The 13,735-nt window shown below is 55.3% G+C and overlaps 1 protein-coding gene across 4 annotated transcripts in view; it reads right to left on the reverse strand.

Annotated features, from left to right (window-relative positions):
- The window catches only part of EPHB2 (EPH receptor B2), a 268,411-nt gene that overhangs the window by 24,138 nt on the left and 230,538 nt on the right, over positions 1 to 13,735 (reverse strand). Inside the window, exons 7-12 of one of the 4 annotated variants that reach the window (XM_050931188.1) lie at positions 11,605 to 11,767; positions 11,137 to 11,245; positions 10,612 to 10,676; positions 6,895 to 7,017; positions 4,974 to 5,221; positions 3,393 to 3,608 (exon numbers count right to left, since the gene is read on the reverse strand). In XM_050931188.1, coding sequence (XP_050787145.1) covers positions 3,393 to 3,608; positions 4,974 to 5,221; positions 6,895 to 7,017; positions 10,612 to 10,676; positions 11,137 to 11,245; positions 11,605 to 11,767 — 924 coding nt within the window. Of the gene's footprint in view, positions 1 to 3,392; positions 3,609 to 4,973; positions 5,222 to 6,894; positions 7,018 to 10,563; positions 10,680 to 11,136; positions 11,246 to 11,604; positions 11,768 to 13,735 lie in introns of all 4 variants that reach the window. The other 3 variants (XM_050931186.1, XM_050931187.1, XM_050931185.1) reach the window with 3 other exon arrangements.

Raw genomic sequence — 13,735 nt, forward strand, 5'->3', positions numbered from 1 at the left:
TCATGGAAGTTCTATGGACCAACATAGGAATCAGACCAGACTGATAATCACAATGGCTCCTTCTGTCCTCATAATCCGTGCATCCATGAATCTATGAAAAATGCATTTCAGCCAACAGTTGGGAGACTTATAGCCCAGTAATGAATTCTGCACACTAGCAAGGAAGAGAGCAAACATCTGCACTGCCAACAGTACCTTGTTCACTGACTTTAACAGTGCAGAGAAGTTTTAATTATTCATGACTCTCCTTCTCTGAGGGCTGGTCCTGACTGGGGGGGGGGGGGGGGGAATCGATCTTAGATATGCAACTTCAGCTACGTGAATAACGTAGCTGAAGTCGAATATCTAAGATCGGATTACTCACCCGTCCAGACGGCGCGGGATCGATGTTCGCGGCTCTCCGTGTCGATTCCGGAACTCCGTTGGGGTTGATGGAGTTCCGGAATCGATATAAGCGCGCTCGGGGATCGATATATCGCGTCTAGATTAGACGCGATATATCGATCCCCGAGCAATCGATTTTAACCCGCCGATACGGCGGGTAGTCTGGACGTGGCCTGAGTCCTAGTAAATGCGCTGGAGTCTCAGACAGCAACGAGGTCTTTGTAATGTGAGATGTCAGCATCATGCTGCTTCTGCTAGTAAAGCTTTGCTGAGAAGTTGGAAGAAACTGGTGGGTTATTTGTGGGGAATTTTTGGTTTGTGGGTTAGTGGAGTGGAGGCGCTATCTGAAGCAATCTCGGAAGCGTTAGCGATCATCTCCAAGAACTCATGGAGGACAGGTGAGGTACCAGAGGACTGGAGAAGGGCAAACATAGTACTTATCTTTAAAAAGGGGAACAAAGAGGACCCAGGAAATTATAGACCAGTCAGCATAACTTCAATTCCTGCAAAGAGACTGGAACAAATTGTTAACAATTTGTAAACACCAAGAGGATATTAGGGTAATAAGTGACAGCCAACACAGATTTGTCAAGAACAAATCATGCCAAATCGACCTAATTTCCTTCTTTGACAGGGTTACTCAGGCAAGTATATGAAGCCGTAGACATGCTATATCTTGATTTTAGTAAGCCTTCTGATACAGACCCATACGAAATTCTCATCAGCACACGGGAAATGTGGTCTAAAGGTGTGCACAACTGGTTGAAATACTGTACTCACAGAGCAGCTATTAATGTCTCACTGTCAAACTGGAGGTCTACATCCAGTGGGGACCAACAGGTGTCTGCCATAGATCCAGATTAATCAATATTTCCATAGTGACTCAGATGGAGAATATTCATATACAATTTGTGACGTGCAGGTGGGAAGGGCTGCAAGCACTTTGGAGGGCAGGATTAGAATTCAAAACAGCCTTGATAAATTGGAGAATTGGTCTGAAATCAACAAATATAACATGAAATGTAATAAAGACAGGTGCACAGGACTTCACTTAGGAAGTTAAAATCAAATGCACAGCTACAAAATGGGGAATAACTAGCTGGCTGTTAGTACTGCTGAAATGGATCTGGGGGTTACAGCGGATCACAAACTGAATATGAGTCAACAGTGTGATGCAGTTGCTAAAGAGGCAAATATCATGCAGAGGTACATTAACAGGAATGTTGTTTGTAAGACACGGAAGGTAATTGTCCCGCTGTAATTGGCACTGGTGAGGCCTCAGCTAGGGTGACCAGACAGCATGTGTGAAAAATCAGGTCGGGGGTGGGGGGTAATAGGAGCCTATATAGGGAAAAGCTCCAAATATCAGGACTGTCCCTATAAAATCGGGACATCTGGTCACCCTAGCCTCAGCTGGAGTCCCATGTCTAGTTCTGAGCGCAACATTTTAGGAAAGATGGGAAGAAACTGAAGAGAGTCTGGGGGAGAACAACAAAAATGTTCAAAGGTTCAGAAAACCTGACCTACGAGGAGAGGTTCAAAAAGCTAGGCATGTTTAGTCATGAGAAAAAAATACTGACGGGGGGGACCTGAGAGGAGTCTTCAAATATGTTCAGGGCTGTTATAAAGAGGATGGCGATCAGCTGAGCTCCAAGTCCACTCTAGCTAGGACAAGAAGTAATGGGCTTAATCTGCAGCAAGGTAGACTTAGGTTAGTGATTAGGGAAAAGCTTTCTAACACTGAGTACGTCTACACCTGGAGTTGATGTGTGCCCCAATTCATGTAGACACGCTCACGCTAACTCTCACTGATATGCCACGCTCACCGTGGTAGCATGGGCAGCAGCGAGCAGCGGCATGGGCTAGCCATGCCCAGACATACCCACAGGGTTCAGATGAGTTTGCACTTGGCACAGCTACACGTGCCACGCTCCGTGTGTTCCCATGGCTACACTGTTTTTAGTGCTCTAGCTCGATGACAGGTAGCACAAATATGACTGTGTGAACAGGGAATCACACCCTTAGCTTGTAGAGTAGAGGTAGCCTGTAAGGATAGTTAAGCGTTGGAACAGCCTTCCAAGGGAGGCTGTGGAATCCCCATCATTGGAGGTCTATAAGAACAGGTTGGACAAACACCTGTCTGGGGTGGTCTAGGTATATTTGGCCCTGCCTCACCACAGCAGGTGGGACCAGATGCCCCTTTGAGGACCCTTCCAGCCCTCCATGTCTGCGATTCGATGAATACTCTTCTGTCACTGGTTTCCCCACGTTATGTAGAAGCAGCTATCCTTCGAAGAAGCTCATGGTTTGTTACTGAGGGATTTCTTATCGGCACTGAGTTTCATACATTTCAAAGCCATGAAATGAGAGCCTGTCATTCTAGGGCATTAGCTACTGGCAGGGATGTGCACTGACGCATGTGGCCTCGTGAACAGTTGGGACAGCAAGGTGGAGAACCAGACAGCAAAGACAGAAACGGAACGGGAAATTCTAGGATTCCAGAATCTTCTTACACATCTGTTACGGAAGACCTCCTTGCCGCCAGCTCCACCCAGCCACTCACCCTGGCATTCCTGCGAGCCATTAGCTCTGCCCTGCTGTGCACCCTGACCATGCGGCCTGGGTTGCTCTGTCAGACAAAATGCATCGTCCCCATCTTGGGAATGTGTGTGTGAAACAGAGGGGGCTTATTCTCAGCCCGATATGAATGAATCCCCACCGGGTGCAGGACCCTTCCCCTTCCCTGTGGCTCTGCCTGGCTCTCATTTCATGGCTTTTAATGTCTGAGTCCTTCTGCCCTTTTCCTGCATGCAGGCCCTGTGGGTGGCACCCTTCGGGGAGTGCTTACACCAACCGGAATGAGCAGAGTCTAACCGGCTCACCACCAACAGGCCGAAGGCTCGCCAACTGCCCCCCTCCCCCACCGTGTTCCTCTCACTCTCTCCCTCCCTCTTGATCACCTCCACGTCTCCTCCCCTCCCCTCCCGCTCTGGAGCTGGGAGCTTTACCAGCGCGCTGGTGTAGGTGGGATCCGAGGTGTCATCCTCCAGGAAGCGGGACAGGCCGAAGTCGGACACTTTGCAGACCAGGTTGCTGTTGACCAGGATGTTGCGGGCAGCCAGGTCCCGGTGCACGTAGTTCATGTCGGCCAGGTACTTCATGCCGGCGGCGATGCCTCGCAGCATGCCCACCAGCTGGATCACCGTGAACTGCCCATCGTTTTGCTTAGGGGGAGACAGGAAAAGTCCATATGGGATGAGTGGATTTGCACTTCGCTCCGACACGAGGCCAGGGAAAGAGGCATGCAGACGCGGAATGACTTGCCTATAGTCTAGCAGTACTCAGGACTAGAACTCAGAATTCAGCTGCTCTCACACAATCAAAGGAGACTCGTCAGCTGTTTCTGCTGGAATAAGAGGCCTGGCGTCGCTGCCTATGACTGGGGCTGTTGGCCCTGGTGCTGACACAGGAATGGGCCTGCGAGGCTCAGGGGCACCTTGTCACCCCTATTCCTGCCCAACAATCGCAGCTTTCTCAAGCTAAGCACCACAGAGAACTTTCCACAGCCAACAATTCCCTGACGGGGGAGAGGGGGCAAGGGGGGGGGAGAGACACGCCCCTTTCAGAGCTGTGATCTCAGGGAGCTGCTCTCATACAGAGATACACCTTGCACAGCAGGATTCGGGCACTAGACTCTCACTCAGCTACATGGGTTATTCCTTTCAGCACAATGAATTATCCACCTCGAGCTGAGACACACAAAAGTTTAGCTCGAGTGGTCTGAGGGTGATATCCTGCCCCTATAACAAGTCAATGGCAAAACTTCCATTGACTTCAACAGAGCCAGGATTTCACCCTGACCGTGTGTGTGACCTGTGCACTGTGTGTGTGTGAGCGCATGTGCACTGGCAGGCAGTGTGTGCACATGTGCCTTTGCGTGCCTTGGTGTGCAGTGCGTGTGTGGATGTCTGCACTGGAGGTTTGTCATGTTGTAACCCAAGTTATCTAATCCATCCTGCCAACACGGTGGTGAAGTGCAGTGTAGACAGACCCTGGGCATCTGTTCCTCGCCAAGTTTAGTAGTAGGCTGCAATCTGGCACCAATGTCTGTGTCCTGGAAGACATGTTTGTGTAGGGCCTACACTGTATTGACACAGGATGTTCTTAGTTGTGGTTGGGCCCCACAAGAGGCTGGGCGTCAGTGTCCCCAGGGAAACCGCGAGGGTCTCAGAACTCTGATGTCTGACCCTGAGTGAATCTGAAACGTGTGTCCCACTTGTGAGCGAAGTGCTGCATGTGTAGGTGTGAAACGTGTGTGCACAGCATGCAAGCAGTATTTGCTCACTGTGTGTGTGTGCGTGTGTGCAGCTGTGTGAGCAGTGTATGCCCTCTGTCTGCGTGCACAGCCCTGGGGCAGAGCCTTCCGCGCACAGGATGGTGGCTTTCCGCCTGCAGGGTGAATGCTGCTGGTCTGGAGTGGTGTAGCACTGCCATAGGAAGAGGTGAGTCACCAAGGGCTGGGCCTCGCTTGCCGCCTCCCCGCTGGTCCCAGCATCCCCTCTGCCACTGCCCTTCCCAGCACCTCGTACCCGGAGGAAGGAGTCCAGGGAGCCATTCTCCATGAACTCGGTGATGATCATGACAGGGGCGCTCTTGGTGACCACCCCCTCCAGGTGGATAACGTTGGGGTGGTCGAACTGCCCCATGATGCTGGCCTCGCTCAGGAAGTCCCGTCTCTGCTTCTCCGTGTAACCCGACTTCAGCGTTTTGATGGCCACAAAGATCTCTCTCTTGCCAGGCAGCTTGAGGTGCCCACTGCACACTTCCCCAAACTCCCCTGAGGTGCGAGAGAGCCCAGGTTACAAACTGCTGCTCCCCCCCACGGCTCTGCCTGCCGCTCAGACCCTCTGCGTGGGGCCCTGCCGCTCCCCCCACGGCTCTGCCTGCCCCTCAGACCCTCTGCGTGGGGCCCTGCCGCTCCCCCCACGGCTCTGCCTGCCGCTCAGACCCTCTGCGTGGGGCCCTGCCGCTCCCCCCACGGCTCTGCCTGCCGCTCAGACCCTCTGCGTGGGGCCCTGTGCTCCCCCCACGGCTCTGCCTGCCACTCAGACCCTCTGTGTGGGGCCCTGCTGCTCCCCCCACGGCTCTGCCTGCCGCTCAGACCCTCTGCGTGGGGCCCTGTGCTCCCCCCACGGCTCTGCCTGCCACTCAGACCCTCTGCGTGGGGCCCTGCCGCTCCCCCCACGGCTCTGCCTGCCGCTCAGACCCTCTGCGTGGGGCCCTGCTGCTCCCCCCATGGCTCTGCCTGTCACTCAGACCCTCTGCATGGGGCCCTGTGCTCCCCCCACGGCTCTGCCTCCCGGTCAGACCCTCTGCATGGGGCCCTGGCACTCAGACCGTCTGCGTGGGGCCCTCCTGCTCCCCCTGCAGCTCTGCCTGCCGCTCAGACCCTCTGCGTGGGGCCCTGCCGCTCTCCCCACGGCTCCACCTGCCGCTCAGGCCCTGCCGCTCCCCCCGCGGCTCCACCTGCCGCTCAGACCCTCTGCGTGGGGCCCTGCCGCTCCCCCCACGGCTCTGCCTGCCACTCAGGCCCTGCCGCTCCCCCCACGGCTTCGCCTGTCACTCAGACCCTCTGCGTGGGGCCCTGCCGCTCACACCTTCTGCGTGGGGCTCTCCTGCTCCCCCCGTAGCTCTGCCTGCCGCTCAGACCCTCTGCGTGGGGCCCTTCTGCTCCCACTCCACCAAACACACCCATCCTCCACGCACCCAGCCCCACGCACCCCACTCCTATGCACCCCCCTCTATGCACCCAGCCTCATGCACTGCCCTGCCACGCACCCAGCCCCACGCACCCCCCTCCCACGCATCCAACCCCACGCACCCCCTCCCATGTACACAGCCTCAAGCATCCGGCTCCCATGTACACAGCCCGTGCACCCCCACGCATCCAGCCCCACACCCCCCCATGCACCCAGCCCCACGCACCCCCCTCCCATGTACACAGCCCCCCACACATCCTACTCACACACACACCTCCTTGCACGCTGGCCCATGCACACCACCCAAGCACACCAGACCCCCATAATACCTGCCCACCTCTTTTCTGGGGACGGCTGAGTTCATCTGGAACCTCACCGCTGTTCCCCCTTTGTTTTGTGCCAACCCAGGCATCCTTCCAGCTGAGGAGCACTAAATCCTGCTCCCTCTGGGCCAAGCAGCGAGGTGTAAGCATTCCAGAGCGCAGTGAGGTGTCCCTGCCTTGCGGGGCTGAGTGTGCTGCCCGCAGACCACCCAGTGCCAGCTGACACGGGCAGCTTGGTGCTGAGCCTGGGCACCCCATCGAGCAGGACATGCATGGGCTGGCCCCATCCCTCTCTTACTGGCCACAGCTAGTTCCCCTGTCTCACTGGCGAAAGCTGCTCAGCAAGCTCCTTCCTAGCCCCTGGGCATGGCTACCGTGAGGAGGCTGTGGGGTTGATGGAGAGCCCAGCCCAACCTGGCCCAGCCTACCTGCTCCGATCACCTGCTCAATTTTGACACAAGAGATGTCGATTTCCTTTGCAAATTCCCTGACGGCCTCATTGGGGTCTTCATAGGTGAAGGGGTCAATGTAAATCTTCATTCCAGGAGTCACTGCAAATGGGTGGAGGGAGAAAGTCAGACAGACAGAGGCACCCGGGATGACAGCCAGACAGCAAGAAGAAAGGAAGAACCGTGCATGCCTGTTTGCGTGTGTACACCCAGGGTGTGTGCGTGTGTGTGCGCGTGCACGCAAGAGAGATGCTGCTGCAGCAAGGGGCAGGCTCTGAACCCTGCAGACAGTAGGAGCATGTGCAGGAGAGAGGCATGTGGCATTCATGGGAAGCGCACGATCCAAGCAGAGCTTCTCGCTGGCTGAGCACAGAGCCCCGTCAGCAGGCGCCTCCTGAACACAGGGCTCATCCGCCACGGAGGAGCTTGGGTCCTAGACCAAAGGAACTACTTGCAAACAACAAAAACGTTAAGTACAATTCCTCCACAATAGACGCTCCTGCAGCTCGGGCAGCAGACACATCCTGACCCAACCCCCTGGCTTCCCCAGAGAGAGCAATGGCACTTCAGAGACTGCCAGAGATATGGAAAAGTTATTTACTTATTCCCATAATACAAGAACTAGGGGTCACCAAATGAAATTAATGGGCAGCAGGTTTAAAACAAATAGAAGTAAGTTCTTCTTCATGCAGCGCACAGTCAACCTGTGGAACTCCTTGCCTGAGGAGGTTGTGAAGGCTAGGACTATAACAGGGTTTAAAAGGGAACTGGAGAAATTCATGGTGGTTAAGTCCATCAATGGCTATTAGCCAGGATGGGTAAAGAATGGTGTTCCTAGCCTCTGTTTGTCAGAGGGTGGAGATGGATAGCAGGAGAGAGATCACTTGATCATTACCTGTTAGGTTCACTCCCTGTGGGGCACCTGGCATTGGCCACTGTCGGTAGACAGGATACTGGGCTAGATGGACCTTTGGTCTGACCCAGTACGGCCGTTCTTATGTTCTTAAGCCCAGAGCACCCTAGGGATTCAGGTATTATGGACCTCAGGCCCAGCTCTGCTACAGTGAGACAGCCATCGCAGCAACCAAGGCCACAGAACCTGAGCCTGGGATCCACCCCCCCGGAGCACTGTCATTTTGGGCTTAATATGGGGGAATCCAGATGTTGGCTAGCACACCAGCCTGAGAGGGCAAGCTGCCAGATTCTGCTCTCAGCCCCCCATGGCAAACCTCCAGTCGCTCAGGCAGCGGGAGCCAGAGATGCCTAGCACCTAGGTCTGACTAGCTGGGCACTTTTATGTTGTCACATCAGTATGCACTTGGGCTCCCAACCTTACAGCCCCACCTATGAAGATGCTGGTCTAAGTGACTTACTGAAGGCCACACAGCAAATCAGTGGCAGAGCCAGGGAGATGGAGAATCCATTCGGGTGCCCTGCCCCCACTGCCTCCCCACAGATAACTGTACCCAGAGAGGGGAGGGACCCAACACTGGTCTCAGACACAGCCAGGCCTGGAGGCTGCAGACACCATGGCAGTTGCAAGAGCCAAGCTCCCCCTGCCAGAGGGAGCAGAACACACAAGCGGGAGCGGGTCTGGAACTCACCACTAGCTTTCACTGCACATTGGACTCGTTGCTGTGGGCTGGGCGGCCGACACTGAGCACTGTGCTTCCCACTTGTTACCAGAGACCTGGCTCTGCTCCCCAGCACCTTTCACCGGCTGTGTCCTAGCTTGCCACAGAACTCGGGCTGCTCCTGGGAGCCAAGCCTTGGAGCAGAGCGTGCAGTGGGGCCCAGCATGGAGCTCAGGAGAGCACGAGAGCCAGAAGCGCCAGTACTGGGTATGTGCAGCGGATGAGAACCGGCCAGCGAGCCAGGATGCAAGGAAGGCCATTCTCTCCAGAGTGCGAGCTGAGGGTGTGCGAAGGCTGTACGGCGCTTCAGGGGTTTCTGACACACGCGCCGCTAGCGCGGCACGGCTGGGACACTGCCAACCAATAAGAACCCCAGACGCTGCTCAAAGTGACAACCACAGTTACAGCAGCACAGTAACAACAACAACACTGGAGCTCATTCAATGGCTGTGCAGACATTAACTCATTAAGGCCAGCCAAGCCATGAGATGGGACAATCTTTGCTAGCAGCTAGCTGGAAATGGGAATGCAGGTTTGTACACCCTATGAGGCCAGGTCAACACTAGAAAGTTATGTGGACATAGCTCTGTTGTCAGGGGTGTAATTTTTAACTGGTGTCCTGGTACAATCCCTGGGTGGGCACAATTATACCAGTAAAAAGATGCCTTATATTGGTATAGCTTATTCCTTTCCCCCTAGAGTAGGGGTGGGCAAACTTTTTGGCCTGAGGGCCACATCGAGGAACAGAAATTGTGTGGCGGGCCATGAACGCTCACAAAATTGGGGTTGGGGTGTGGGAGGGGGTGAGGGCTCTGGTTGGGGGTGCAGGCTCTGGGAATGAGGAGTTTGGGGTGTAGGAGGGTGCTCTGGGCTGGGACCCAGGGGTTTGGAGAGCGGGAGGGGGATCAGGGCTGGGGCAGGGGATTGGGGCATGGGGAGAGGCTCAGGGGTGCAGGCTCCGCGTGGTGCTTACCTCAAGCGGCAACCAGAAGCAGTGGCATGTCCCTTCTTCGGCTCCTATGCAGAGGCGTGGCCAGGTGGCTCTGCAAACTGCCACATCCACAGGCACCACCCCTGCAGCTCCCATTGGAATGTGTAGGAGCCGGAGCAGGGCCATGCTGCGGCTTCTGGGAGCTGTGTGGAGCGGCCCTGACCCTGCATCCTGGTTGGAGTGCTGGAGTAGGGCAAGCCCCAGACCTCACACCCCAGCAGGAGTTCACAGGCAGGCTTAAAACAGCTCACGGGCTGCATCTGGCCCATGGGCCATAGTTTGCCCACCTCTGCCCTAGAAGATGCACAGCAAGGGAGTGAATGGGGTTCCAGAGGATACGCATTTAAGTGGGATGGGGTTCTAGAGGATGCACAGGGAGAAGGGGTGGGGCTGTAGAGGATGTGCAATGCAGGGTGGGGGGTGGGGTTCTAGGACGCACAGGGAGAAGGGGTGGGGTTCTAGAGGATTCAAAGAAGAGGGAGAAGGGGTGGGGTTCTAGAGGATTCAAAGTGAAGAGGGATTGGGTTCTAGAGGACGCGTAGTGAGACGGGGGTTTCTAGAGGACACACAGTGAGGTGGGGTGAGGTTCTAGAGAACGTCCAAGGTGGAGTGGGGTTTTAGAAGAAGTGTAGTGAGGGGGGGTGGGATCTACAATTGGGTGAGGGTAGGGTTCTAGAGGGTGCTCTAGATGGGGTGGGATTCTAGAGTATACGGAGCATGCTGAGCCATTAATTTCATGCTATAAACTATAAATTTGCCAAATAAATTCCAGATTAAGTTTCGTCCCTAAATCAAAAAGTCGGGCTCATGGTGAAGACTCCTCAAATGGCTCCTTAAAGTGCCCCCCTGGCTCCATGGTGCCCCATTTCCCAGGTAACTGACCAGGAGGGAGGTGAGGGTGTTTCCAGCAGGACTAGCCTCCACTGGGGTGGCCTTCCTGTTCAGACTAAGGGCCCGGAGCCTGGCTGGGCCCAGTGGGTTTTTCACACTCTACACAAGGAAAGAGCGAATGAGAGAACGAACCGAAGAAGGAATGGACCCCCAGGCCAGGCACGGGTGCGCGGTACGTACTGTGGCCACTGGTATAGTGCTGCAGCTTGTCAGTGTACTCAGAGTCGGCTCGCTCGAAGCCCCGTCTTCTGAAAGGAAAGCGAGCACTGAGAGGGTCAGGGAAGGGACTGGCACAGCAGGGCAGGGTGCTCCAAGCATGGGGCATGTCAGCACCGTCCCACCATGCCCACACAGTCCCAATAACCTCTACCCTCTATGCCCCCCATCCCCATCTGCCCTCCCCACACACTTGCCCTCACCTCCCCCCACATCTGCTTTCTCCCCTTACTTCCCCCACTCCCACCTGTCCCCTTCTTTCACCTCCCCACATCCCGGCCTGCCCTCTGCCCACACCTCCACCCTCACCTGGCCTCTCCCCTTACCTCCCCCACCCCCATCTGTCCTCTGCCTCTTGCCTCCCCCACCCCACATGCCCTGTCACCCTTCAGCTCTCCCACCCCCCAGACCGAGCAGCGTGGGCCATGCCAGGCCGAGCGTGGTGGGGCTGTCCCTGGGCGGTGTGTGGCACGCTCACCGGTAACCCACCTGTTGCACACAATGATGATCACGACCACGGCAATGAGGAACACCAGACCCGCTGCGGAGGAGCCGATGATGAGTGGCAGCTTCTCCTGGACGCTGGTCTGGTACTCAGCTGGCACACAGGATGGAGAGAACCTGTTACTATGCCATGAGACCCCCGCAGGTGTCAAGCTCACATGCGGGTGGGGGATGCAGCTCCCCACAGTGCAGGGGGAGAGGGAACGTGAGTCTTCTGCTCCATCCCTGGCTATGGGTGAGGGGGGAATAAAACACACTTTGCGGGTCCCAGCTTGGTGGGAACCCATGGAGAACCTCTGTGCCCACCCCTCTTTGTCTGCTCACCTGAGCCCTGCCAGATAGGGTGGGTGGGGGGATTCACAGCCCTGCAGCAGAAGGCACCAGCCCACCCTGCTGAAGCCCTGATCCTGGTCTCTGCCCCTTTACGCAGAGGGCCCTGCCTGTCTGTCTCACCTTCGGTCATGGTCTGGAAGTACATCTTGCCACTGTAGCGGCCGTAGCCGGCCACGGTGCGTGCCCGCACCTGGAAGACGTAGATGGTGCCGGCTTTAAGGTTCTGCACAGTCATGGTGTTGGTGGGGCTCTTCACTGCCGTGGCATTGAATTCACTCAGATCCTGCCAAGGAAACACCACCTGCTGTTAGAGAGCCGAGCCCAGGCCCCTGGCTCCTCTCATGCATGAGGAGCTTAGCGCAGCAGCTCCTCGTTTCTGAGCCCAGCAGACAGCCTTGGGGAAACAGTGCAAAGCAACAGCTCCCAGCATGCTGCTCAACACCCGGGGTCAGGAGAGCTCTGCTGGAGGGATTGGCTGCAGTGAACGACAAGAGAAACAAACATCTAAATGCTGGTCCCTCTACTGGCGGGTGGGTGGGAGGAAAGCCTGAGCTCAGCGTCGCTTTGAAGGAGAGATCTAGGGGGCAAATACGGTGCTGCAAAGTCCACGCTACCACAGTCAGGCCTGCTGCCTCCCCCCGCCCTTTGGTTTCTCTTCCTTTTCCCCATTAGCCCCTGGAACTTATAAGGAATCCTACCAAAACAACCCAGTGGAATATCGCCTGCTTAGTGAGGAAGCAAATCCCCCAGTGCTGAAGAGTGTGAATACCAAGACATACACTGGCTAATGAGACAGACATTAGCGTCAAGATGCTGTGAAGAGCACGAGGACCATTAGTGCCCGCACAAGGCCCCAGCAGTCTCCTGCTGGAGTGGGGCCAGCTGAGCAGTTACACAGGCTCCAACTGTATGGCTCTAGCCCTTGGGGCAGGTTCCCATTCAAACTCCTTCAGTTTTCCCGTTCACCTATAGGGGAGCAATAAAGTCTCTGCTTCTGTAGGTCTCCCGCTCCTGGGGTTTGCACCAGGGTCCCACTTGGTATAGAAATGGAAATTGCCTGTTGCATGGGGGACCCACCTGCAGCAAAAGCTGAATTTGGATGGAGATAATGACTCTTCTGCTGTGAACGAACCATGCTCTTCATTCTGTACAAGTGTGAAGGATCATCCTTCCCTGCACTTGCGTCCCCATCTCCATCACTTCCACGGCCTACCCACCCCCTGTCTCCACCCCTTCCCCATCTTACCCACTGCCATCCCTACTCCCATCCCCTCTATGTGGGATCGGGGAGGATGTTTCTTGTTGGGTCCTACTAGGGTGACCAGATGGCAAGTGTGAAAAATTGGGACAGGGGATGGGGGGTAACTGGTGCCTACATAAGAAAAAGGCCTGAATATCTGGACTGTCCCTATAAAATTGGGACATCTAGTCACCCTAGGTTCTACAGGGATCTGTACTGGGTCTTGTGCTACTCAATATTTTCATTAATGACTTGAGTATGCTTATAAAATTTGTGGATGACACCATGCTGGGAGGGGTTGCAAGCACTTTGGAGGACAGGATTAGGATTCAAAACAGCCATGACAAATTGGAGAATTGATCTGAAATCAACAAGATGAAATTTTATAAAGACAAGTGCACAGTGCTTCACTGAGGAAGGAAAATCAAACACGCAGCTCCAAAATGGGGAGTATCTGGCTAGGCAGTCGTGCTGCTGAAAAGGATATGGGGATTATAATGGATCACAAACTGACTAGGAGTCAACAGTGTGATGCAGTTGCTAAAAAGGCGACTATCACGCTGGGGTGTATCAACAGGAGCGACGTATGTCAGATACAGGAAACAACTGACCCACTCTAGTCAGCACTGGTGAGGCCTCAGCTGGAGTCCTGTGTCCAGTTCTGGGCACCACATTTTAAGGCAGATATGGACCAGGTTTAGAAAGCCAGGCCTATGAGGAAAGCTTCTGGGCTTGTCTAGTCCTGAGAAAGGAAGATTAAGTGGGGACCTGGTAACAATCTTCCAACACGGTACGGGCTGTTATAACCCGGGCGGGGCTCTCCATGAACGTGCTGTTGCTAATGGAGTTTTGAGGGCTGTAGCTCTGAACCTTTCCACTCCCAGTAGGTGCACGACCAGTGCAGTGGGTACCCTGGGGTAACTGGGCTGTTAGGGCATTGTGAGAGGTGTGCTAATCTCCACGAGTATGCGCTTCTCCTCTGTTCCACTGTGGCACTGGGACTCGTTTGGG

The sequence above is a fragment of the Gopherus flavomarginatus genome, chromosome 21 (assembly GCF_025201925.1).
Source record: "Gopherus flavomarginatus isolate rGopFla2 chromosome 21, rGopFla2.mat.asm, whole genome shotgun sequence".
NCBI lineage: Eukaryota > Metazoa > Chordata > Testudines > Testudinidae > Gopherus > Gopherus flavomarginatus.